Source organism: Heterocephalus glaber, unplaced genomic scaffold (assembly GCF_053883595.1).
Source record: "Heterocephalus glaber isolate CG9 unplaced genomic scaffold, H.glaber_assembly_v1.0 deba00000621, whole genome shotgun sequence".
In the NCBI taxonomy this organism is placed as follows: domain Eukaryota; kingdom Metazoa; phylum Chordata; class Mammalia; order Rodentia; family Bathyergidae; genus Heterocephalus; species Heterocephalus glaber.
The window spans coordinates 2588914-2616602 of NW_028258153.1; the positions used below are offsets into that span (position 1 = coordinate 2588914).

General features: G+C 37.3%; 1 protein-coding gene across 1 annotated transcript in view; it reads left to right on the top strand.

Moving 5' to 3' along the window:
- Farsb (phenylalanyl-tRNA synthetase subunit beta) overlaps positions 1 to 27689 on the top strand; it is a 67874-nt gene that overhangs the window by 29649 nt on the left and 10536 nt on the right. Inside the window, exons 14-16 of the mRNA XM_004864478.3 lie at positions 965 to 1057; positions 5216 to 5333; positions 16779 to 16934. Coding sequence (XP_004864535.1) covers positions 965 to 1057; positions 5216 to 5333; positions 16779 to 16934 — 367 coding nt within the window. The remainder of the gene's footprint in view (positions 1 to 964; positions 1058 to 5215; positions 5334 to 16778; positions 16935 to 27689) is intronic.

The following is a 27689-nucleotide window of genomic DNA, read 5'->3' on the forward strand; positions in this document are numbered from 1 at the left end:
TTTTCAGTGATATGTAGGCCAACGAGTCCTTCAAGCCACTTTGTAGACCTCTCCTCTTGCATAAAAACAGGCATTTTCTCTTTTGGTTTCATGGGGCTTAGCAGTTTGTTATTAGGAACTTTATCAAGGTTTTGCAGGGAAATTAAATGATAGAGTTAGAAAGAACATTGGGCATTGTTCAGGCTACTTGAATTCACCAGGTCCTATCACTCTGCCACAGGTCAGTGTAGGTTTTTCCAAGGACGTATGGGTGATCAAAACAAAGCCATGGCACTACCAAGGAGGGAGAGAATTTCTGACTGGAGTCATTTGGATTACTTTTACGGAGGAGGTGGAAGAAGTCATTTAAGTGAAGCCTCTAAAAATGGCTGCTTGTGGGGCTAGGAAGGCATTTTAGCTAAAGGCAGGCAAAAATGTAAGGTTCATGGAACAGGTAGGGAATCAGGAGATTAGACTGGAAAGGTAAATGGGAAGCTAGCTTCGAAAGGACCTGGGTATAAATTATACCACCATTTCCACATGGAAAATTTACTTTAGCCCCATATCATGGCTAGAACTCATAATAAGAGAACTATTAATGTTAAATTAAATCTTCCATGGGCTTGAAATTAATGTGGTTTTTTTTGGTGCTGGGGATCAAACTCAGGACCTTGCGTTTGTGAGACAGTTGAGGTGCCACTGAGCTAAATCCCCAGCCCAATAAGTTTTTAAGCTTATTGTTATCATTATTTTATTTTATTTTTTTGGTACTAGGGATCAAACTCAGGACCTTGCACTTGCCAGGTAGGCGCGGTGCCACTGAACTACATCGCCGGCCCTTAAGCTTATTATTAACTTAACTGACTTATATAAAGAGTATACATTGCTATGAATCATTGTAAGTTGACTGCTAGCCTCAAATATGTTTAAAGTTAAGTGTAGTCATTGCTTTTCCATATTGATGTATTTCCTTTGTACTTCTTAGTGCTCGAAAGAAGATATTGCTGATAAACTTGGTTTGGATATCTCTGCAACAAATGCAGTCCATATAAGTAACCCTAAAACAGCTGAATTTCAGGTAAGAATTTTAAGTAGGTAAGACTTATGGTAAAAACCAAGAGTTGATATGTGAGTTAGGAAAACCTCTTCAGTTTTTGTACATTTCAGGTGATATAATCTTCAAGCTTTTTATTAATCTCTCCTTGGACAAGTCTATAGTTGGCTTTCTATATGCTTTGCTTACAAAAATTCTGAAAACATTTTTCTTTTTTTTTTTTTTCTAGTACTGGGGATTGAACCCAGGGCCTTGTACATGCTAGACAAGTGTTCTATCACTGAGATATACCTCTCAAATTCTTAAAACTTTAAAATAATCTTTTCTTACTGGATATGGTGGCACACACCTGTAACCCCAGCACTTGGGAGGCTGAGGCATCAGGATTGCTGCGAGTTTGAGGCCAGCCTGGGCTACATAATGAGTTCAAGGCCAGTCTGAACTACATAGTGAACTACAAAAAAAAAAAAATTCTTGTTAAACTTTGAGACTAGACTTCACATGCTTTATTCTATTATTCAGATCTCTTTCCTGAACTTTCCCATTGCATAATTGATTTTTACATTCTCTTCTCAGATTTCATCTCTTTTCCATTTTTTTTTTCTGGTACCAGGTATTGAACTTGGGACCTTGCACTTACCAGGCAGGCATGGTGCATTGAGCTACACTCCTGGCCTTTTCCATTCATTTATAACAAATCAATCAAAACTTGATCCTAGAACCTCCGTAAGTCCCTGACTTTGAAATTAGCCATTACACCACATCTTGACTGTGCTGCCCACGTCATTCATTGTAGTTGCCTAAGCTTATTAGCAGTTTTGTGTAGAAGTTAAGAATGTTTAAGTGAGGGCAATACTATGTCAGCAGTTAATGTTGAATGATTTGTGTTACAGATTAGGATATTAACAATAAAAAGAAGTCATTTCAAGAGTATATATCTTTGCTTTCTTAGTGACTTAGTCTCTTATACTAATAAATTCATTCTATTGTCTTTGCATGTGTAATTCTGTATATTTTTAAGCTAGGCTTTAGAGAAAGTTGTGTCTTAGAACTAGAAGGATCTTTACAGAAAGTTATCTGAACTCTAATTTTAGATAGTTTCTTTGGACCTTGATTTTCACTTTATGTAAAAATAGGTGAATAGATTAATTTTTTAAAATGTAAAATTTCTAAAATTGTTTAAATTTACAAATTCTAAATTTTATCTACAGAATGACTTATGATATATTAGAGCTAGATTAATATTTGCGTAGAGTGATTTTGCAGTAAATCTTAATGGATTTTTATTTGCTTCTTCCAAATATACCCCATTCCAGTTACATTTGTCAAGAATAACAGATTCCTTTGATGTGGTTACTGTTAAAAGTTCTTTAGGGTTTACATCCTGTTGTATCTATTGTACATAAATGGAAGGAAAACAAGCCAGAGACGCAATAAATATCTCTGTAAGTAGCAAGGCTTGACGTATTTAAGAATCAGTATTTCTATATAAAATATCTTAGAGATAAGAGAGTGTTCGTCTTTTATACTTAACAGATTCTGTATTTTACTTCTGCTTTACCAGTAGACATGTCCTTCCTTTACTAATGTTGCTGACAGGTTTATGTACAGTTAAAGCAAATGTAAAGTTAATCATGGACTTGTAGCTTAGTTCTTGTATAATTCCTAACTTTGGGCTCTTTGCTGATAGTAGATATGTTAAAGAATGGACATGATAAAAAATTATTTAATAAAATATATACTATTTTATGAATTATTATGAATGACATTGCAGATTATTACTTCTTGCCAAGTAATTAACAGTAATGTTAATTATAACCCTCAAATGTCCAGTCACTGTTTTCCTACTTGTACTTTTGTTTTTTGGTACTAGAGGTCGAACTCAGGACCTTTTGCTTGTGAGGCAGGTGCAGAGCCACTGAGCTAAATCCCCAGCCCCTTTACTTTTTTTTTTTGACAGTTTGAGTTAGGATTCAAACAAGGTTGATACATCAAAGTTGGCTGATACGCTTCTTATGTCTCTTAATCCGTAGGTTGCCCATCAGTCTGTATCTCTCTCTTCCCCTTCTCTCTGTCACTGGCTCTCACTCTTTCTTTCTCTCCGTTTCTTTTAGTTTATTGAAGAAACTGAGTCATTTGTCCGTAGGATTCCCACATTTAGAATTTCATTGAATGTATTCTAGTGGTCCCCTACATTTCCAGTACACTGGTAGGTAGATCTAGAAACTTCCTAAGATTCAGGTTGAATTTTTGTATTGATGTATGCATAAGTACCTATAACAGAGTTTAATTTATAAATTAGACACAGTAACAGATTATAATTAATAATAAAATGGAACATTTATAACAATATACTACAGTATAAAGTTTACTATAAACTTTATTATAAAGTTTACATGAATGTACCCTTTCTTAAAATAGTTTACTGTAAATATTAGCAACCTCATCATACTTTATTTTCCTTTTTCCTTACATGGAGAGCTTTCACCTTTGCACTTAGAGGAAGCACTTTCTGACTTGTCTCTGACATCTGAATTGCTATGGTCATCACTCTTGTACTTTGGTGCCAGTGAAACTGAGAATAAGGGAGACCACTGGAGTTTCTGTGAATGGTTTGGGCATTTGCCTTCCAGTTGGGAAAGTGAACAATGTTTAGGAAAGCATCAATAGCTTGCTGGTTGAGTGATAAGAAAGGTACCCTTTTCTCCTTCAACACAAACCCAGCAAGTCCTTTTGGGGTACACTGTTGACTTGTGCAGGGTCTTGGGGAGCTGCTGTTTCAGCTGGAGTGGTCAGGACATACGTAAAGGAAGTGAGACAGCCACGTTGGAATCTGGAGGAAGGCTGCCCGGGGCAGAAAGAGCAAGGGCAGAGGCCCTGAGCTGGAAACCCACCTACTGACTGAGACAGCATCCAGGATGGTAAACCAGGAGGAGTAGCAGGCTGGGAGGTTGAAGGAGGAGCCAAAGCCAGATCATATAGGGCCCCCAAGTAGCGCATGTGTTTCATTCAAACTTTGATGGGAACTTGGTGAGAGAGCAGGAAAGTTGTGTGATCTGGTTTGGGAGTGAAGGACTCTGGAGAGTAATCTGTGTAAGACGGCAGGAACAGAAGCAGAGAATTCAGCCCACGTCATGGTCTGGGTGAAAAGCTAGTAGTACTTGGGAGTCTGACTGCAGAATATGGCCATAATGTCTTCCACTGCTCATAAAACCCCTTTATTAATGCAATTTGTGAGAAGCTAGTATTCGCAACTTAAAGTAAGAAACATTTCATAGACCAAAGCAGCAAAGTTCTTAAAGAACTATGACATGCATTTTTTATGACTAGTAAGTAAATGACAGTACAAATTTTTCTATTTGCTTGAGTGAATAAGAAGCTAAGAACTGTAGACACAACCTTCTCATAGCAGCTATGTGATTTTTTTTTAAACACCTGCATATTTTTGTTCTGTTTTCTTCATTGTCCTGGTGTTTTAATTATATTTACATTGCCTGGTCTTGATTTTTTTTTTTTTTTTTTTGAGACAGGATCTCGCTGTGTAGTTCAGATTGGCCTTGAACTCATTGTGTAGCCAGCCTAGGCTGCCCTCATATTCTTGGTGATCCTCCTGCCTCAGCCTCCTGAGTGCTGGGATTACAAGTGTGCACCACCACACCTGGCTTGGTTTTGATTTTTTAAAACGTGATTACTTTATATTTGATTCACTTAAATGTTTGTATTTCTTGTAATCTACTTAATTTACTTTGTGAAATGAAGCAGGATCTGAAAGTTTGCATATTTGAAACTTTAAAATCCAACTTTAATTTTTAAAATGATAATAAAATAACCAGTCCTTCAGAGCAATCATATTTAAATGTATTTGTTTCTCCCTCTTTTTGTTTCTGATACTAGGGATCGAACTCAGAACTTTGCTCTTGCCAGGCAGGCCTGGCACCACTGAGCTACGTCCCTGGCCCTCTCACTTATTTTTGATCAAATTTATTTTTTATTTTCTAATTTGAAATCAAGAATATTTTCACTTCTTTTAGTGGCATGAAACTGAAAATTAAGTGATTTGGATATTTTAGGTATTATGTTTTCCAGAAGTATCCTCCTTCGAAGCAATGGAATCTTAGTGCTTTGTTTTAACAAGTGTTTGGTTCCTCCTTGGTCAGTGCAGTTCCGCGTCTTTTCCTGTAGGTGGCGCGCACTACCCTTCTTCCTGGCCTCCTAAAGACCATAGCAGCAAATCGGAAGATGCCTCTACCTTTGAAACTGTTTGAAATCTCTGACATCGTAATAAAGGATTCTAGCAAAGGTAAGAAAGAGTCATCTTTGATTTGCATAGTTAAAACATTTTTTTTATTGTGACGATTTCAATTCTATAGAAAAAGAGAGAAAATTGTATAATTAGCCCTGTGAATCCAGCACTCAGCCTCAAGAGCTGTGAATGTGTAGCCAGCTTTCTTTTGTCTATATCCCTGCCAGCCTCCCTGTTCTATTTTAATATAACTCCTAGACAGCATATCACTTCATCAGCAAACACTTAAGTTAATAGCCCTAATATATAATCTCTACCACTTTTCTGTTTTGTTTTTAAATAACACCATTATCACACTTTATCAAATATCCTAGTATTTAGAATTTCCCAGTTTCATACATATATTTTTATGATTGATTTATTCACGTCAGAATCCTAGCAGTGTCCAGATGACTATATTTAGATGGTGGGCATCACTTCTCGGCCTTTTGGCTAAGACCAGTTGTAGATGGTGTGTCTCATTTCTTCGAATGGAAAGCACATATGAACCTCAGCTTGCCAGGCACTGTGGAGGGTTGGGATCATTGGTAAAGTGATGTTAGCATTCGAGAGGCCCTGGATTCAGTCCCCAGTACAACAAAGAAAAGAAAAAGAGAAAAAGAAAGAAGTACAGAAAGGAATGAATGAGGGAAGGGGAAAGGAAGGGAGGGAAGGAGGGAGGCTATGGAACTTTTCTTTTTTCTTATGTCACGTGGTTTGCATGAATATTACTTTAACATACTTGCTATCTTGTCATCGTACTTCAACAGTGATTGCCCAGCGTCATTATTGAACCAATCATTGTGAATGTGCCTTTTTGGTTTTGCCCCTTTTGGGTATGGTTTGGATTTGTTAATATAGAAAGTTTTTTGGTCCAACACTCAGAGTGCAGTAGTTTAATAAATGTGTCATAAACTTATTATCTAAACCCAATTGCCAAGGAAATCAGAGTTTGTGTTTCCAGCCTGACACAGGTCCATTGGTTTCAGGCTGTGTGGCCGAGGTCCCTGAGTGAGCAGTGCCTCGACTAACTGCACTGCTGCAGTGTTCCTTGGTTCCCTGATGGAAATCACGTGGGAATACATCAAGTCCTAGTAGTGTTTGTATAGATTTTCTTACTCCAGACACTGCAAAATTCAGAGTATGTTCTTTCGAAGCAGCAGAGACCTTTTCCTTAATTTCTCCTGAAGAGTCTAGTAGGCAACATTCTTCTTCCCCACATCCCACCCGCCCTGGTACTGGGGTTTGAACCCAGGGCCTTTATGCTGGGCTACATCCTAGCCCCTTTTAAATTTTTTATTTTGAGACAGGGTCTCACTAAGTCACTAAGTTGTCCAGGCTGGGCAACAAGAGCAATCTTTCAAGATGATATTGTGTGTGTTCTCCAATATTGTCGCATTTAACGATTTGGAAAATTCAGGCAAAAAAACTTAGTAATTTTCCCCCATAAAGTATTGGACTTGGAGCAGGGGCCAGAATTTAGAAAATTCTTCATAGACTCATAATAACAGAAACTTGTAGAGACTACCAGTTCATTTTATTATTAATCTATGGAGAATTTTCCTTGGTTGGTTTTAAATCTGTAGTAGAAATTAGAAAACAGTTACACTGCCAGCTGCAGATAGTTTTGAGGGATCTTAGGACTGGGGCAGAAAACTGAGAATTGGTTACAATTCAGTTGCTGCAAAGAAATTTTGGCTACAGGCTTGAAGCACTTTACTTTAGTATAATCCTGGGTACTGGTACCTTTTAATCTCTGTGTTGAGAAGGCCTAGGCATAGACTGTACTCTGCATTTTGTTCTGGCCCCAATGCCTCTGTTTGGGATGAACTCTCCTGTTGAGACTGTTATCTTAAGCAGTACAGTATTTTTGAATATCAGCCATTTTTTAATAAATCACCTACATGATTATGCAAAAAATCCAGTCCATATACTTTTTTTTTTTTTTGGTACCGGGGATCAAACTCGGGTCCTTGCACTTGCGCAGCAGGCAGTGAAACCACTGAGCTAAATCCCCGGCCCCCAGTCCATATACTTTTTAACTAGAAGATTTACATTTCTGTTGTACTTCTGTTTTCATCAGAGAGAATAGTTCTTGTCTTTATGCAGATCTTTTTATACCTGTTTTTAGTTGAAATTACTCTGCTCCATTTCCCTATTGGTTTATTTCCATCTGATTCTACTTTTGTAATATTTTCTGTCATATCGGTAGGATTTGAAAAATGAAGAGAGGTAAATTTGCTTGGTAAGTCTACCACATTGAAAACATAGGTTTGCTTTGATTTACTTGGAGTGTGTTTTCTGTTTAGGTGGGCCTGGCTCTTATTTCATAATAGCAGAAGCTTTTCTGATGGAGAATTCTAAATACGCACATGTGGATTCCCTGTTTGTCATCTGGTGCACATAGAGGACTCTGGGAGAGGCAGCCGGGTTCCATGGACTCCACAGCCAGAGTGCTCGGGTTTCTTTCATGCTTCTCTCACTTACCAGCTGGTTATCTCTGGGTCGTTTGTTGAATCTCCCTGGGCTCAGTTTCTTCATCTGTGCAATGGGGATAATGACACCACTTTATTAGATCTGTTGAAGGATTAAATGAAATTGCATTTCAGAAAGTTCAAGCTGCACAATAAGCAATATTTGGTGTTTCTCTTATTGTCAGAGTGTAAGCGATTCTGAATGCCAGTTACCTAGCATCATGGTCTACGGCAGTGATGACAAACTTTCAGAGCTTTCAGTAGTAACAAACAGCCCGCTATGGCGCATGTGCCATAGGTTCGCCACCACTGGTCTATGGGAAACTTCTACTAGAATGATTTGAAAGTCTCAGCTGGCATTAAAGGGCTAATGTCACCTTGCTGAGGCACTAGGTGCTGATCTTTTGTTCTAATCTTTGACTTAACTGGTTTTTCCTCTGTTGCACACAAGGCATAGGAATGTGGGAATTTACATAAAACAAGAAAGTTGTTCTTGGAGTAATTTTCACCCAGATCTTCAATGAACTGACATGTGTGTTTTTACTGTATCCCAAACCAGTAATCATTTCTCTGTTGGATGTACATTAGCTTTCTCTTCCTACATGATAGAACCTTTTGAAGAAAAATATTCTAAACCATCAAAAATTAAATGATGGCTGCCACCTGCCTTGCAAGCACAAGGTCCCGAGTTCAATCCCCGATACCAAAAAAAAAATTAAATGATAGAATAATTTTCCAGTTAATATGAAAATTTCCCAAATTCTCACTAGTGGGAGCAGGATGAGAGGGGTAGGAGATGTGCTGGTCCCATCTGCATATTGTTAGAAAAGTATTTTTGAGTTCCTTTTCTTTGCTAGGGATTGCTTTAGGATATGCAAGAAAGAGTTGCCAGCCTTAAGGGCTACAGACTTGAGAGCAAACTCTTAGAGATTGTGCTGAAAGGGAATCTGCAAAACGCGCTGGGAGTGCAGAGACAGAAGCGATAACTGCCACTAACAGCGCTCCTAGCCTTGTATCCATTTCAAGTTGGCAAGCAAAAAATGAAATCCTTCTGGATTTCAATGTGCCTCCCACAAATTCTGTCCTATCTGCATTCCTCTAAGAGTGGGTGGGAGACTGCTGTCCCCTTTTTTTCATGCTCGATGTAATTGGCCATATCTTAACTGTGGCGTGGACTCTTGACTGACCGTCCACGCGGAGTGAGATGGCCATGCTGCCAGTGACCAAGTCAGGCACACTTTCCAAGCAGTAAGACTTCACTCCGAATCAGGCACGTTTAGGTTCTTTGAGGTAGAGCCAACCACTCCATTTATTAAGCCTCAAGATCCTAAGTTGTTGCAACATTTAAAAAAATTAGTCACGACTCAAAGGACTAAGCTAATTATCCCTTTTGTTGGGCAGAGTGGCATGTGTTTTTGGAATGAGAAGTTGAAGGCAGACTGCCGTGGGGTAAATTTTTCAGCTAGGTAGCAGGGAAGTCCATGGGGAAGCACCGGAGTCTCCACATCGGGCTGCTGTGTGAGGTACTGGTTGGTTTCATTTGTGTTCTTGCTGTTCAGGGTCGAGAATAAACTGTAAACAAAATAGTAAAAAAACTACAGGGGAGCAAAGGACTAATTATGAATTGCTAATCTTCTTGCCTAGAAAAGCAAGTAAATTTTGCAAAGTCCAATATTCTGGCTCGAGAGTTTGAATTTAAGATGAGCAAGAGCCTAAGAAAGTGAACTTGGATTTGTAAAATGGATAGAGTGATTTAAATTAGCAGGATACAATCACCCGATTGTCAGTTTGCCATTTATCTGTGGAGAACCTTCATAATCCAATTGCCGTTCACTTTGCCTTCTATTACTGCGTTTACAAAAGATAATAGGAAATAGGGAGATAAGTCTTGTGCAGAGGCAAGGGACCAAGACATGGGGATATTAAGATGTGCTGTGTGCTTGTACCAACTCCCCAGAAAGAATGTAATTATTATGTCCTACAAACCCATGCCAATAAAAAAGACCAAAACCATTTTGAATTATTGTGGACGGAATAGGCTAAAGGCTCCTAACCACTCACTCTCTCCACAGAGTGTGCTTCTTCAAGTGTGTGCTTCTTGCTGAGTCCATTCCTGCGTTCTCTGGAGCAGTCCAGGTTTAAGCCTCAAGGCAAATGCCTCCCCCCACCACCACACTGTTCAAATAGTTTCTAAAATTTCACATTCTCCCTGAAGGATTTTTAATTGAGGGAATGATTTCCTTCTCCTTAGCATGCCTGCCATGGATGCAGAAACCCAGTTTTTTAAAACTTTAATTGGAATATATACTTAAGATTCTTGTTCCCTTCTCCTCCCTTGCCCACCTTGGCTGCCATAGAACATAAGTAACTCTTGTTTAGTTTCGCTTTTCCAATTTGCTGTCGGTTTGTACCATACATGTATGTCAGTGCTTATCTGCCTTATGTTATGCGCTATTAACATATAGGAATATGAGCAAGGCCCTGAGTTCAATTCCCAGCAGCACAAAAATAAATAAGTAAATAGGTCAGACTTTTATATTTACAGCTATATGTTTGATAAAGCATTTCATTATGGGCCTGTGAAATACCTCCATTCTGAGAAATTGTCCACTAATTTTGGAACCCTCAAATAATAGATTATCTAGCATCCACATGTGGAATGCAGTTTTTCGAAGAGGGCTTATGTCATCAGTCTGGATTAATTTAATTTCACTATTTCATATTTTTAGCATGTAGAATTTCCAATTAATAATTTAAAAAACGTGAATGTAAGGAGCATTGACATTAATAATTTTTGAAGTAGCATCATTCGCACATGTGATGGCATCTTAACTGTAAATGTATCATTTTTAATATAGAAAGTTATTTTAGTATGTTCGGTTCCACATCGTTAAGATCTGCTAACGTGAGTATAATGTGCTCTGTCATGCATTGAATATTGTATTTTTCTAATAGATAAAAATCCATTCCAGGTTTATGTTAACTAAATAAAAGCCAACCCACAAGGATATAACTTTTTCCCTCATGCATTGAGATGGTCATAGGTTTTTCCTCACATTTGTTTCTGGGCTTTATAGCATTATTTAAAAAAAGAAAAGTCTGTACTTTTTTGCCATAAGATAGAAATGTTTTAAGGGAAATTGTTTGAAAGTCTTCTTATGTTTTTAAGATCAAAAATATACTTGTAATGTCTTTAAAAGATTTCATGAATATGTATGTATTTTTCATTGAAGAGTAATGTTATTTCTTTCCTATTTAACACATTCACGATGGGGCCGTAATTTGTATGTCTCCCTGCCATGTGGCTCTGGACCACGAGTGGCACATACGTGACTGTCCCATCGGGTGGTACAAGGCACCTGCTGGGACAGTCACACATGTGCCACCAGTGGTTCAAGCTAAAAAACAAGCTGCCCAATTTCTCCCCAGTCCCACACTTGGCATTAGTTGCCAGGCTTTGTCTATGCAGGTGCAGCTGTATGTTTTATACTTCTCTGTGTGGCCACAGATGTGTGTAATGCCCTGTAGCGTTTACACAGTGCGAGTATACTTTACCTATTCTGTTCTGCACCTCGTTTCCCCTCTGAGCACATTTTATCACCTTGTTTCTTTTTTTTTGGTACCGGGGATTGAACTCGGGTCCTTGCATTTCCAAAGCAGGTAGCAGAACCACTGAGCTAAATCTCTGGCCTGACCTTGTTTCTTTCTAATGGCAGCATAATATTCCATCATATGGAAGGATGTATTTATTGGCTGTTATGACAAATAGATTGTTACCACAATTTTTGCTGAAATATGTCTGTTGCAATGAGTATGCTTGTGCTCTTGTGCAAATGCATATTTTGAGAGATAGAATTGGTCAGTCTGTAAGTATATACACTTAAATATTTGGTAATCTACAAGTTTTCCACCAAAAAGAATTTTTAAAAACAGATGTATATTTCTACCAAAAGTGTATAGAAGTTCCTGTATCTATACATTAGTTATGACTTTTAAAGGTGCTATAGCTTCACAAAATTCTTATAGCTTTTGTGAACCATTTAAGCTGCGTTGAAATTCTTTAGGAGGTAAGTAAAATGTGCAGTGTAATTAACAGTCTTGTGGATGTCAAGAAATAGACTTACAAATGAAGGTACATTTATTTTTATTTTCTGAGCTTGACCAGCCATTAATTTCAAACTATCTCTCATCCCCTGATTATACTAGAAGGGTTTTAGGTCTCCCAGGAGTCTTTCTTTCGGCATCTTTACTTAGGCTGCTAGGTGAAGTGCGAGTGGAGATGGAAAGAATCCCTCAAAGATTCTGCTCTTTTCTTGTCTGTGCTACATTGAAAACATAACTAACTGAACACCACTAATTTACTCATAACTTTGTACTTTGCTAAAAAAGCATCTACACCAAGCATGAGCCTATTCCAAAATCTTCAGTTGTTTGTAGTTGTTTGTAATAGTCATATGATAGGAACATCTTGTATCATTCTGTTTTTCTTTTCTCTCTTTTTAAAAAAAATCATTTGGTGTGTTCTTGTAGCATTCAGAGCTGTAGCTAGCCACCCCTCCTTTGAGTAGTTTAGATCAGCTCTCTTCAGGCAGTACTTTGAAGTCTGTGAAATACATGGATAATTTAGGCTGACATTCTTGGCAGTCCCATTTAAAAAGCAGAATTGTTTGATGGCATGACACAAGAGGTCTGTTAACTGAGTTATAAAGAACTTAAGCATTTCCAACAAACCCTAGCTTTGGCATGAAATTTAAATAGTTCTTATTTTGTGGCATGTAGTCTGTGAACTTCCTGTGATGTAATATGGTTTCTTAGTACAAAATACTAGGAAATAGGAATTTTACTGTACCTGGCAGTTTCTCCAAGGAGGAATGGGTGGAAGTCAGTATGTGGTTATTTTCTCCTTTAATTCTGTTCAGCTACAGTGGAGGGAATATCTTAGCAAGATGTGAGGAAACAAATCTGGAGAGAGCAGTAGCGTTGGGAGGTTTGACAAATCAGCCAGTCCACGATGGAGTTGTGAGGGGCCTAAGTAATGACTTTAATCTAATTATTAGGGTGTGTTTAATACACAGCCATACAAGTTTTTCTTTAAAACATTATAAAATTAAATCTAAAAATATATACTTCATTTTTATGTGTGTGATGTAAACATCTTGAAACCTTTCTTAAATCAAGTGGAATTTAAATTTTTTGAAGTTCGCTTTATTGTAATATCATTCTGGTCCCTAAAATTTTATAATATGTTTCTCTAAAGTCTGAAGGTTTGTTTTGTTTTTGTTTGTTTGTTCTTTCTGGTGTTTTGAGACAGGGTCTTTCTGTGTAGCTCAGGCTGGCCTTGCACTCACTCAGTAGCCTAGGGTGGCCTGGAACGCATGGCGATCCTCTTGCCTCAGCCTCCCAAGTGCTGGGATCAGTGGTGTGCCCACTACATCTGGCTCTAAAATCTAAGTTTTTGATGCAGATGTTGCTATTCTTATCAGAAAGGTAGGTTTTACATAATACAGATATCAGGAAAGAAGTATTCCAAGGCAAAGGTTACTGAAATAAAGCTTCCAGTGTATGTTGCTGCACTTCCTGAGTGGTGGCACTACTGCTGGGCGACTCTCACGCTCAGAATGGAACTACAAAGTAGTTTTGATACATGCCTGTGTGTTAAAGTAGAACCATGTGACACCAGCAAATGGGTACCACATGGCAGAAATGCCCAGAAGCAAGTCAGTAGTATGAAAGGGACAATTTAGTTCTGTTGCATTTCATTTTTTTCTCTTTTGGAGGCCGGAGAGAGGGGGCTGTGTGTGAATGTTTGTGTTCCTACAGAATGAGGCTCCTCACTTTAGTTTATGCACGTGGTTGGTATAGTAGGGTTTATGCCTGCCTGATTTTCATATTGATCTTTAGTCTTACACCTCTGATGATAGCTTTTAGACATCACATTTCTTTATCTTTGAAACGGAAAATGACGGAGAGTGACAGCAGTATGGCTCTCACTTTTTTCAATCTCGCTGGCACTTCGTGTTGCCTTAGAATATGGCCCCTGGACCTTGGCATTGTTTAATAGTTGTGTGTACTTAGCACATTTTCCAGGCTTTAGTCATTTACTCAGAAAATAATTACTGAGCTAGCTTTGACCTTTTCCATGTAGGAATATCAAGAGACGAGTGCCTTGAACATAGTGCACACTAGGAAATGTTAAATGGCAAAAACAGTCATTTCTCCAGATCCACTCAATCAGAAGTTTAACTCAGAATATACTTTCCATAAATTACAAAACTATTGGTAGCTAGGAGCTTCACTGGCTTTTAAAACTAATTTATTCCAATTGCTTAAGTGGAACTCAGAGATATCATGGGAACTTTTACGAATTAAAGCATCTGTTTATCGAATCAAAAACATTTCAGGAATGCACGTCTTTGAGTAGGTATATAGCCATGTTTAAGACTGTCCTTTACTTACATTGTTTCCATCTAAATCCTTTCAAGTGCACCGTGTGGGCTTCAGAGTCACACAGTGCTGATCAAGTCCTGGTTTTGTGACTTGTTACCTATGTGACTAATTATGATTAGATCTAACCAGCTACTTGATTTGGGGCAAGCTAATCATTCTTAGCTTTTGTTTCTTCATCTGTTTTATAGGGATAATAATACCGATCTTGCATAGTTGTCTTGAGAATTAAATAAGATGATAGCCGAGGAAAAGCTCAGTGGTTCTGGCACCTGCCTTGCAAATGTAAGGTCCCAAGTTCGATCCCTGGTACCAAAAAAAAAAAGGATGATAGATTGATAGTTACTAAATACCTGGCACATAGTAGATTATCAGTTAATGTTAGTTTCCCTTTTACCCCATTTTATGTGCTCACTTTTCTGTTATTTTAATAGTACAGAACAATGTATTAAAAATCCATGTTTTATTTGGATATACAGATAAAAGGCACTTTATATTTTCTCACATATGGCCAGCAGCTATTACCTATGATAGGAAGACTATGGAAGACTTTTGCTCAACATGTGCTAATTTAAAGCATGTATTTTCAGTTAATTCCCTCAGATATCGTTTTTCCTAATATGAAAAGCAAAATGCAGCCAACGTTCACTCAGTATCTGTGTTAAAACACTGGTCTCTAGAATTTATTACAGCACCACAAAGGGATATACCTATTATAAAGTAACATTGTTGACTTTTTTAGTCTTTTTAAAATAATATATATACTTTTTGTTTAAAAAAAAATCATGAAATCCAAAAACAGTTCCATCATGTTGAAAATCTCTCATGTTCCATTTTAGTCACATTCCCCCACACACATACCTAACCCTAGACCCACTGTCCATTATTTGTTGTTAATAGTTTTGCCTCTTCCATAATGTCATATGAATGGATTCATACCTTGCAGCCTTTGAGACTGGCTTCTTTCATTCAGCCTAGAAGGTCATCCAAGTGTCAAATCTGTTGTTACTTTTTACTGTTAACTTATGGATGTACCATTTTGTTTATCTAGTCATACACCAGAGTTCATTTGGATTGTCGTATTTCTTTTTTTAAATAATGATTTGTTTTAATTTTCACAGCAGATTAATATATAATAAGCATGGAAAAATTGAGAAACGAGTAAAGGTTGAAAGAAAATTATCCTTGCGCAAACATAACCTCTGTTAACATTTAGGTATATTTTTTTCAGTCATTTTTTTTTCCTCCCCAGTATGGAATTTTTTGGCTGGTGCCTTGATGTATTTGCATAGTTGTGGTTCTTTTCTATATATACTTTCTAAAATTATTATTGTAGTAAAAAAAACATAAATTACCCTCTTAGCAAATTTTAACTTTATAGTACAGAATTATTAACTATGTGCACATTATTTTACAGCACATCTCTGGTACTTATTCATTTTGTATGGCTGAAACTCCTTCTCCATTTGCCCTTTTTCCCCAGTCCCTGGCAGCCACCACTCTACTTTCTGTTGCTGGGAATTGAAGACTTTAGATAATGGAGTCATGTAGTGTTTGTCCTACTATGACTGGCTTATCTGTTTTGTAGTGTATACATATTTTCAGTTGTGAAGAATGTATGTAACAGACATAGTTTCAAAGAGGTTGTAAAGCAAACACTACTGTAGCCATCACTCATTAAGAAATGGAATATGCTATTGCCAGGATCTTAGGTTTCTCTTATGGTGCCACCCTGTCATAGCGCCTTTCCCTTCCCTGGAGCCATGGTAGCCCAACTTTGGTCAGAGAGTCATTTCCATGCTGTGCTTCGTAGTTTTCCCACCTATGTATGTTCTTTAAACAGTATAATTTCGTTTTGATTGTTTTTGAACTTTGTGACCTTTTTAAAACAAAGTTTACGGCTATCAGTACTTCTTCTTCCTTGGTTCCGATAAACTTTGATGAAGGTGCTTTCTGTCAGTGGCCATAGTGTTCAGATGAGGCACCATACTGTACTTTAAACAGTTATTCCCCAATTTAACTTGTTGTTAATTTTCAGTATTAGAAGTAATCTTGTAGTAAGCATCTTAGACATAAATCCTTCATTGTATTTAGGATTATTTCTTTGGATAGTCATGAATGAAGAGTATGAAGTTTGAGCTGAGGATGTAGCTCAGTGGTGCTCCGCCTGCCTGGCAAGTGCAAGGTCCTGAGTTCGATCCCTGGTACCAAAAAAAAAAATAGAGTATGAAATTTTAAGACTGATAAATATTGCTAAATTGTTTTACAAAGAGCTTTACCACTTTATGCTGCTGCAGTAAAGCCTTATTGTACCTGAGCCAGCACTGGGGTTCTTCACTCCCCCCTGCTAATTAAACACCTTAGGGAATTTGATGAGTGAAAGAGACTATTTTATCTTACCTTGCATTTCTGAGGTTAAGTGCTTCTCTTTGTGTTGAGTAATCCACTTTCTTTTTGTTGACTTTACCCACGTTTGTGTTGGGTTCAGTCACTTTCTTAAGTAGTGGTTAATGTGGCCTTGTGACCAATTCTTTTATTTTTCCAGACGTAGGTGCAAAAAACTGTAGGCATCTCTGTGCTGTTCATTACAACAAGAATCCTGGGTTTGAGATAATCCACGGGCTGCTGGACAGAATTATGCAGCTGCTCGATGTGCCTCTTGGCAAAGATAGGGGCGGCTATGTGATCAAAGCCTCAGCAGGTAAGCAGATCAGCCGGATCCAGAGTTCAAGGTATGTAATGAAGGGGTGAAGCAAGTGCTATATTTCAGGAAGTGACTTTGTTTTTGATTCAGGGCATATGGAAATAAAGGGAGACAACTTTATTTTAATTCATTGTTAGTATTTTCCAGAAAATATCCCTTTCCCCCACAACACTTTGGAAAAATGCTTTCAAAACTCTTCATAAGTGCTGCACAGTATACTTTTGTTCGAACTGAGTGATGGTGACCCTTAGTCACCACCCTGTTATGTATCACCAGCATCATGGTAAACCCAGAAGTCCACACTGAGAAGACCTAAAGTGATAGTTTGCACTCAAAAGGTACCTCTTTAGGGCAAGAGGAAAAAAAATCCTCCAAAAGTTACTCTAGAAGACTTCTTCACACATGTTCATTAAGTCATAAAGTCAAGGTGGAAACCATCCTGGATAAAAGCCCACATAAGTAAAATCTTGGTTGAAGAGTTTGAGTTAGGCTAACTAAATGGCATATACACAGGGGAATCAAAACATATGGGAGTGTTTAAATTAAAAAATTATTACAGTAAAAGACACTATTATTAATCTCCCCTCAAAGTACTCCAAACACACTTATCCCATCATTCTTGCCACTTTCTGAAGGAGTTCTGAAAGTCCTCTTTTGTAGTAGCTTTAATGACGTGTGATCAAAAATTCAGTGAGTGTTGCTGCTGAGTGCCACCCTGTGGAAAGGAAGGCTTGTGAAAACATTGCAGTGGGTCCTCATCCAGCTCAGCTTCTGGATCTGGTACTATGTGACTTCTGGCTCTTCCCCAAAATGAAAATGTCCATGAAGGGTAAATGTTTTGAATCAATTCAGGACATGAAAGCAGCCAGGACAACACAACTAAGGATACAAAAGAAGACTTTGAGAACTGCTTCAGAAAGTGACAAGAACAATGGGATAAGTGTGTTTGAGGGGAATTAATGGCAAGGTGTCTCTTACTGTCATAAATTTAAAAAAATTTAAACACTCACTATACTTTTCAGTTATACCTCATATGTTCTTAATGTGCTTCTTAAAGAATTCTGAAAGTTTTGTTTGTCATACCCCTGTGGCTTGAAGTTTATTTTGTTTGACAAGAGATCCAGAAACAAGCCTGAACAAAATAATTTACTCCTCATTCCTACTGTTTACCTTATGTTTCTTTTTTTTAATAAGTATATTTGGCACCTAAAGTTTCTAATAGAACCTGCAGTTTTTAAAAGTTACTTAAGCAGTTATTTACAGTAGTATGAGGGCTTGGTAGAGAACCATTTGTTAATCTTTGACTATATTTATTTTCTGGTCCTCCAAGGTTTTTTTGTTGTTGTTGGTTACTTTTTGTTTTAATTTTCATTTTGAGAGTGTTTTTAAATATTCTTTTTTTTTTTTTTTTTGGTACCAGGGATTGAACTCAGGACCTTGGGCTTGCGAGGCAGGCGCTGGAACCACTGAGCTAAATCCCTGGCCCTTTCTTTTGTTTCTTAATAAAATTGAGTGGCAATAATAGCTCAAGGAGTTACTGAAGTTTTGCCCATTTCTTGTTAGAAATAATTCAGTGGAGACGTATGTTATGTTTACGGAATTCTAGTATTTGAACTGAATCTTGAAGTTCATCTAGTCCAATATCCTGGTTTTACAAGTGAGAGAACTGAGATGAGGCAAGGTAAGTGAATTGAGCCAGGCCATTCACATAAAAGCCAGGCCTCACCTCCCAGTATTCTTGCCACCAAGCCACTTTGTCACCCTTTGTAGTGTCTTTTCCTACTCCTCATCCATTTACTGTTCTAGAATTGTGCTCTAAGACCAGGTTAAGGACAACTGATAAGCTGATATGAAACATTAGTTTTTCTTGTATATAAAGTCTTTCCTCAGAAGTCTTATTCATGAACAGGTTAATTAGATTAAAATCAGTTTCCTAAGGCAGATTGTACAATATAAATGAGGTCTTTTCTATTTAAATGTTTACAAAGTGCTGAAATGGTAAATTCAAGCATAATTTGTTGTGGATACGGTGCTTTATGTAAATATGCCAATGATGTTTATATAAACCAACATCTTTATATTGTGACTCTGTCTTTGTGATATCCTCAGACATTTATTTCTCAGAAGAATTTGAATCCCAGTTATGAAGACAAGGATAGGTAGGACATGAGCCCTGCTAAGGAACTTGCAAGGGAAGATTACCATGTCCCACCTTGCAAGCCAGTCTGCTAGGACAAGTGCCTTGAGGTTCGAAAGAGGGAGATAGTGCAATATTATGAATTTCTGGAAAACTAGATGACCCATCGAAGGAGTAGGTAAAGCCAGGGGAAGCACTGCCAACACTTGAACAAAGCTAAAGGTGGAAAAAAGACATTTGTAGAGCAGCAGGGAGTATAGTTTGGTTTAACTGTAGGGTGCAGAAATAGCTTGGGGCTGTATTTAGAGAATGCTAGCAAGGTTTCAGCTAATTACAGGGAAAGTATTGAAGCTGCTGCTTCCCTTTTTCTAAGCAGGTGAGTGATACTAGATCTGTACCTCAGTGAGATTAGTCTGGCAGCAGTATGTGTGGGTTGAGTGGCATGTAGACTACTAGTGCAGAAAATGGTGGGAAGGTGTAGAGTATTTTAGAACAATGAGAATGAAGACTTGAACTTGAATGGTAGTCACAGTTATCCCAAGGAAAGGCTGATTTAAGAAACCTTTAGAAGGTAGAAGCCACAGCATTTGGAAAATTTCATGATATGTACCACTTAGAAACCTTTTATGATCAGCTAATATGTGTTGGTCTCCTTTTTAAAGTCAAGAGTTTTATAATTCTTGCATGGATTTGAGTCTTTTCTTTCCTTTTTTTGAAAAAGTTGACTAAGAGTTTGTCAATTTTATTTAATCTTTTAAAGAACCAACTCTTTGAAAAATTGATTTTTTGTATTGTTTTCTTAGTCTCCATTGCCTTAATTTCTGCTCTGATCTTTATAATTTTCTTCCCTGTATGAGCTTTGGGCTTGAATTGGTCTTCTTTTTCTAGAAGCTTGAGGTTCAACATTAGGTTGTTGATTTGAGCTTGCTGTTTTCCTCTTTCTCTTTCTCTCTCTCTCTCTCTCTCTCTCTCTCTGTCTCTCTGTCTCTCTGTCTCTTTCTTCTTCTTCTTTATTTTTCAGTACCTGGGATTGAGCTCAGGACCTTGTGCTTTCCAGGCAGGTGCAGCACCACTGAGCTAAATCCCTGGCGCCACTGAGATAAATCCCAACATATTTTTCTGATATGGGAATTCACTGCTACAAATTCCCTTGTAGGACTGCTTTCATTGTGTCCCATAAGTTCCAATATGTTGTATTGGCATTACAGTTTAATTGTAGGAACTATCTAATTTCTTTAATTTCATCTGTCACCCATTGATTGTTTAGGAGGGTGTTATTTAATTTTGGTGTTTATGAAGTTCTTGTAGTTTCTTTCTTTTTTTCTAGAAGCATTTATTTTATGCAAAAAACTTAAATATGATTATATGTACACAAAAGTGCACACGTTACCTATGCTGGACAATGCCAAGAAACATAACATACTGCAATAGGTGTCTCTAAAATGAAGATAAAAGCTGAGCCCAGACCAGCAGACAAAAACCACTTACTTCTCAATAGCACAATGCTGAAAATTGAGAGCAACCCTCAACACCTCCAACTTTCCTTACAAAGCTGCGAAGGTCCAATGATTTTTTAAAAATTGATTTTTTTACATCAATAATAAAAAATCTGGTGACAAGCATTATAAAACCAAATGCTGAACCGTCTTCACACCTTTAAAATTCCAATACTTCATCATGGTCATGGGAGTAAAAACCACTGTAAAGTGATGTGCTTTATGAAACAAACAATATGTGCATTTATTGCAAATTACATTAAACGAAAATGGAGGAGAAATCAAAATATGAAGTGTTTACTACTTGCAATCTTGTGGTTTCTTTTGCCAATGATTTCCCATTTCATTGCACTATGGTCTGATAATTTCAATTCTTTTGCATTTTCTTAAGCATATTCTGTGAGCTGTTATGAGATCTGTTTTGGAGAACATCCCATGTGCAGCTGAGAAGAATATGTATTCTGATGTTGTGGGGTAGGACACTCTGTGGATATCTACTAAGTCTTGTTCAAAAGTTTGGTTCAATTCTGATATTTCTTTGTTGATTTTTATGTCTAGTTGATCTATTTGTGACAGTGGAATATTGAGGTCCCTATTACAATTGTATTAATACTTACTTGATTTTCATGTCTGTTAATATTTGTTTTATATAGTTGGGTGCGCTGTTGTTTGGTACATATATATTTATGATTGTTATGTCTTTGTCTTTGATTGTTTCCTTTACAAGAATGTAGTGACCTTCTTTGTCTGTCTTAATTAGTCTTGGCTTGTAACCCACTTTGTCTGCAAATAGAATAGCTACCCCTGGTTTTTTCCACATTCCTGTTACATGGAGTATTGTTTTCCATCCTTTGACTTTCAGTCTATGAATTTTTTAAAATTAAATGCATATTGTTGGATCTTGCTTCTTGATTCATTCTGACAGTGTATTTTTTTGATTGGTGAATTGAGACCATTAACATTGCTGGCTATAACTGGTATTGACTTATCCTTGCCATGTTATTTTCCTGTTGTTGTTTCTCTTTTTGTCCTCTGTTTAATTTCTTGCCTACCTGGTGGATTCATTCTGTTGGGGTTCATGGAGTTGTAGTCCACTTTATCTCTTTCTAAAATGTCCTTCAGAACATTGTGGAGTGCTGGTTTGGTGGTCATGAATTTCTTCGGGTGTTCTTTATCATGGAAGTGTCTTATTTCTCCATCAGTTTTGAAAGATAGTTTTGTGAAGCACATCAGTCTGGGTTGGAGACTGTTTTCTTTTAGGGCTTGAAATACTTTGCTCCAAGATCTCGTTGACTTGAAGGTTTAAGTTGAGAAAAGTTTTTTTGTGATTCTGATGATGGCCTTTTCTTTCTGTATGATGTGTTTCTTTTGTCTAACAGCTTTTAATATTCTGTTCTTGTATTGAATTTCTGGAATCTGGACTTAATTGCCTTGGTGTAGATTTTTTGATCATGGCTAATTGGAGTTCTGTATGCTTCACTTACTTGTATGTCAAATTCTTTTTCTATACTTGAGAAGTTTTCTGCCATTACTTTTGCAAACAGGTTTTTATGTCATTTGTGCTATCTCTTGCTTTTTCATTGACTCTGATCAATCCCATGTTATTCTTCTTTGCATCATCTAGTGGCTGTTAGATTGACTTTTTTTCCCAGTCCTGTGCAACTTTTAAGAAATCTTTCTTTTCATGATCACTAAGCACAATCCTGTCTTCTATATCTGTTAGTCTGTCTTTGCATTGGCTCATTGTGCTGCATACACTTTCAGTGGAATTTTTAATCTGTTGGATATCTGTTTGAATCTGTTTCATGGATTCCATTTGTTTTCTATGTTGGGTGTTCATGTTTTCCATCATTTTCCTAAACTCCTCTCTCTCTCTCTCTCTCTCTCTCTTTTTTTAATCTGTATTTGCTCAAGAGTCACTAAGCTTGTCTTTCATCATGGTCACCATCTGTATAGTTATCTAAGAAATTATTTCTGATTTGACCTTTTCTAGACCCTCATTCATCTGCTTTGTAACTTCCACTGTCACCACTTCAGAGTATAAGTGTGTGGCTTTCAAATTGTTCCACCTCATTGCCCCCCGGGTTTTCCTTTGGTGAAGTGGCAGTCTGAGGTTGCATCTTGCTTTCGTGTTGTCTCAATTTTTTTAAGTTTAATTCCTGGATTGATGCTTATAAACTGCTAATGGCATGTAGCTTTATTGCTAGTATTGAGAACCCTAAGAAATGACTATTTCTCAGAGATGTCTTCCAGGTGTAGATGGCTTTTGGGTTTTAAGTCTGTTGCAAGATCCTCCCTCTTCAATTTATTGGGGATGAGAATATCCCCTATTTGGCCTGGCCACTGGTTCTTTGGCACTGGCCTATAGTATTGTTTATGACCCTTGGGCAATCTTAGTCTTGGCATACCAGGAAGAACAACTGATTAGAACAATTATGTCACCTTGTCTAAAGTAGTACAGTCAGCAGTAACAGTGGCACTAAACACAGCCTAGAAAATTACAAACTGTGATAACTATTAGTTTGCTACCTTTAAACGTATGAACTATGTTTGTGGCTATATAACAAAATCTAAAAACAGAAAATTGTATATGGCAAATATACCCTGGTATGGCAATTTTACCCCCTGAGAAGAAAATTTAAATGAAGTTGGGGGAACAATAGAGAAAAAGAAGAAGAAGAAGAAGGAGAAGAAGAAGAAGGTATTAGAGGCAAGGCTGAAGAACAAAGGAAGATTATGAGAACTTTTAGAAACTGGTAAAGAAGACAGGAGGGAAAGAGAGAGGGAAGAAATAAAAACACGAACAGAACAACACCAACAAGAAAACTAGACACAATATTCGCCCTCATAAAAACAAGAACAAACAAGAAAAAAGTAAACAAAGCAAAAACTAAAAAAAGAAAGAAAAAAATAATGTCTATTTCAGGGTATGTCTCTGCCGTCACAGAGTGGGAGGACAGAGCCTAAATCCGTGTTGATTAATCTCAGCAAGCCAGCTGTAGATTTATGACAAGGTAGTGAATAATCCCAGCAAGCCTGTATCTTTAGTTCCACTGAAGTTCAGGCTGGTTTCTGGCTGTGAGGCTGCAACCCAATTTGTTCAGCTGCAACACTCCATGTTCCTCCTGCTGGCTTGAACTCAAGTTTTGCCTCACCCTGTCACTGGGAGCTGTAGGAGCCAGCCTGCAGCTGCTCTGAGTTTTGAGCTCAGTTGGCCAATCTCCCTCTTCTGGGTGATGTCTGAACCCAGGTAACTCACCAGCCAATGCAGTCTGCTGTGTCCACCCCTCCATTCCACTGGTGTGTTACTCCAAGGAAGCCTCTGGGGTCTCCATTAGTCACCATGTGTCTGCATGTTCAGCCGCTCTTCCCGTGCAGTGAGTCAGAGCTCAGGGAGAAAGCGCCACTTGCTACCTCCTCCTTCTGCGTTGAGGTCTGGCTCTTCACTCTCCTCATGGGCCTAAATTCTTGCTTTAGATCCTTGCTGGGTCCTGGGGACCCACTTCCCTCCTTCTCTTCCTCTTGTTGCTATATTTTAGCATCTGGACACCAAATCTTGGAATGGCTTTTTCCAAGAGTTTTATAATTCTAAACTCTTCATATAATTTGAATTATGTGCAAATTAGCATTCAAAAAGTATGTAATACTTAGAGTATTTAATTTTCCTAGTATGTAAATACCTGTTGTTTGATGATTTTTTAAAATTAGGAAACATATTCAGAAACTAATATTTCTGATGTTGTTTTAGAACTTTTATGTTCAGTTTTGCTAGACCCAGTTGTTACTTTGGTCTTTGATTGAATATAAGTGTATACAGATTCAGATTTGTGTTCCATTTGAATCTTTTGGGCTCTCATAAGAGAATATTATAATGTTTTAAAGTTTTTTACATCTATGAAATGTCCAGGATTCATGAATATGAGAAACTTTGGTGTGGCTTCTTTATGCATATGGGTGGCATGGGCCTGTATGTATCCAATGTACCAACTGAAAGGGGGCAGGGTATTTACTTTCACTGCCCATCAGCTTCCCTGGCCAAATGTCTCCCTGGATCCATGGGCATGTGCCTAGTCTGGGTGCTTTCTTCTTCGGATGCTTTCTGTAAGAGCCCTCAAGCCAAAGCGAATTAGCATCATTATAAATAATGGAACTTCATTTTTCATAGGGATTTCTAAATCTGTTTTGGTTATCTAACGACAAATATGATTATCCTTTTTTAATTTTTTATGGTCAGAGAAATCAAGACCTAAAGAAATGGCTTGTCAAAATAAGTCAGTAGCAAAGTTGGTATTAGTTCCTCATCTGATGCATATGTACATGCCACAACTGAGGAAAATGATTGTTTTCCGGACTGCTGAGTGAATTTGTAAATGCTGGAATTTGGTTGTCGGAGTCTTTAGCTGCATCATTTTCCCATATTTATTGTTATTTTACATATAGCTTTTTCTGCTAAGAAGTGGTCTCTAAAGTATCAAGAAACAGAGTACAGATTAAATAAGAACTCCCATTTCATGCCATTCTTGATTACTGAGCTGTCTTCTGTTACCCTGGCATATGGTTTACTTTTTAATAATTAAAAATCCCTGGTGGCTTTGCAGTCATAATTGAGCTAAGTCTGTTCACCAGAGATTCCTGCTAATGTAAGTTACACTGGTGGGAATACCTAATTTCTTTCTGTCCCTTTTAATGTGTTCTACCACGCTTCCTTGCATGCTGCTTTGTTTCATGGTAGGGATCAGAGACTAGAGCTTGATTCCTCTTTAAGCAACTTGCCCCTATTCATTGTAAGAGAAATCTGGAAACTCATTTGATTGATCATCACATAGATCCCCAGGACTTGTGTTGACATGGGGTGTAACCTTGCTTATGCGGGCTGCAGTCCTCCGCAGCATGTGGGGGACCCACAGAAGCACTCAGAGAGCTGGTAACTGCAGCCTGAGTGGAAAGCCATGCATGGTTGCTGAGTCTTACATATTTTTCATTGGCTGCGCACCTTTGCAATTTAAGGCCATAAACTGAGATATTTTCAAATTGATGATAGAATAAGGTTAATGTTAGTGAAACAAAAAACAAAAAACAGAAGAAGGACCTTTAACTTGTTGGCAGACTGCAGAGCATTTTAATGGTTTCAAAAGGGTTCAACTCAGGATATTGTAGTGGCATTTGATCAGATTATTATAGCATATGTATATGCTTTTTTCAGGCTTTTTCCCTTTTGTTTTTTGTGGCTTGTTGCAAACTAAATTATGTATGTTAAGATGCATTTATCCTTTTCAAAAACCACTTCTGGGCAAGGAAAATTCTCAACATTTTTGTGTGTAAAACAGTTATGTGGTTGCTGGGCAAATTGGTGGCAAAAATAATTTCTTATAGAACGTAGTGAGCTTTGTGATTGTCTGCACTGACTTGAGCGTATGTTTTTCTTTTTTCTCTCTTTAACTCATTAACTATTTCAATTTTGGTTACTTACAATTCTGTAGAAAACTTCAATTTAACTTGACCAGATCCCTCATGAAGGGACAGAAGTTTTAGAACTTCAGTTTTAACAATTGTAGTTTTCCTGCTGCTCTGAATTCCTTTTGTGAAATGAAAAATAACTTTGTAAGTAAAATGCACATTTAGTCCTACACCATATGTACATACTGTGGTTATTTAGGTACCTTCTGTTACAGTAACACCTAATCACCACTGCTGACCTGTAGGTCCCGACCTTTTTTCCCTTTGGGGGCACCTGTGAAAGATTACAGATGCTAAAAGTAATGGGTGAAATTATGATGTTTTTCTGGTCGTCACACTGGTTCTTAGGGTAAGATGATCTTGGAAATACATGAGAAAATTATTTATTGAACAACTTGTCGAAGTAAAGGTACTCAATTTATGGTTTGATTTACACAAACCATTGTGAGCTATCATGAAGAGATGTGTATAATATGTCCACATTTAGTTTTCCACCAAGACATGATTCTATTTAAGGCATTGGGTTAAAAAAATGTTTGAAATTCTGTAAACTTCTGACTTTGTTACCCTATGTAAAAGTAATTCTTATTCCTCTAGTAGTCTGCTTTTTTTTGTTGTTTGAGTAAGCTTTCCAGTACAACCATTTCCATTACCTTTTTTGAAGGAATTAAGACTCAAAGCAGTTTTGATCAATAGGAACAACTGCCTTGCACCTATGGTATAGAGTATTTATAAAGGTTTCACAGGATTTGCTTCAGCCTTATCTTGATTTTGAGTGGGTTTATTGTTCTTGCTTCACTCTCTTTTCTGTATATAAGGTAAAGTTCTGCTCACTCATGTCCACTTCACTTCTGTTTTTCGTGTCACTTGGTACTCACCTGACATTTCAGTACCCACAGCAAGTTGGTGTATTCCACATTAAATGGGCCTTTATTTGCTCAATATTGTTGATAGATAACTGTTGCCACACAATGCTTCTCAGTCTTAAAATTATCTCTTCCCTAAGAACCCTTTTCAAACACTTTTTCTTAATTGCTCCTCCATGAAATTTTAATACCATAAATGGTGGTATTTATGAGGAGAATAAGTACAAAGTTTAATTTTTAAAATTTGGTGTAGGGTTTACAATGGCAAAAAATTTGGATGACCAAAAAAAATCTTAAAGTTAAAGTATTTGTATTTGGCTTTATAATTATATCTACTGAATAAGTTTTAATATTACTTATTAGATAAATTATGATATATGAAAGTATATATGCCAATTCACAGTTTCTGTAATACATAGTAAAAGTAATTTTAAAACTCTAAGCTTATTTTCTTCAACCAAAAGTAAAACAATTGAAAAATTTGATTTGTTAAGAATATTTTTTACTAAGTTTAACTGCAATATGAGAAAATAGGTTTTAAGTAGTTAGTAGTCATCAGATATCATCAACATTTTTTTCTTTTTAGCACTTGGCACAATATGTTCAATCATGTTTGAGCTAAGGAATACAACATAAACTGTTTTTAGTTCATTCTTTGAGCCTAAGCCGCACACCAAAGCCCTCGAACATAACCAGCACCTTTGAGGCACCCAGTGGCCCTTAGGCAAGTGCACACCACCTCTTTCTATGACTGAGGTTTGGGAGATGTTTGTTCGTTTGTTGTTTTTGCAGTGGG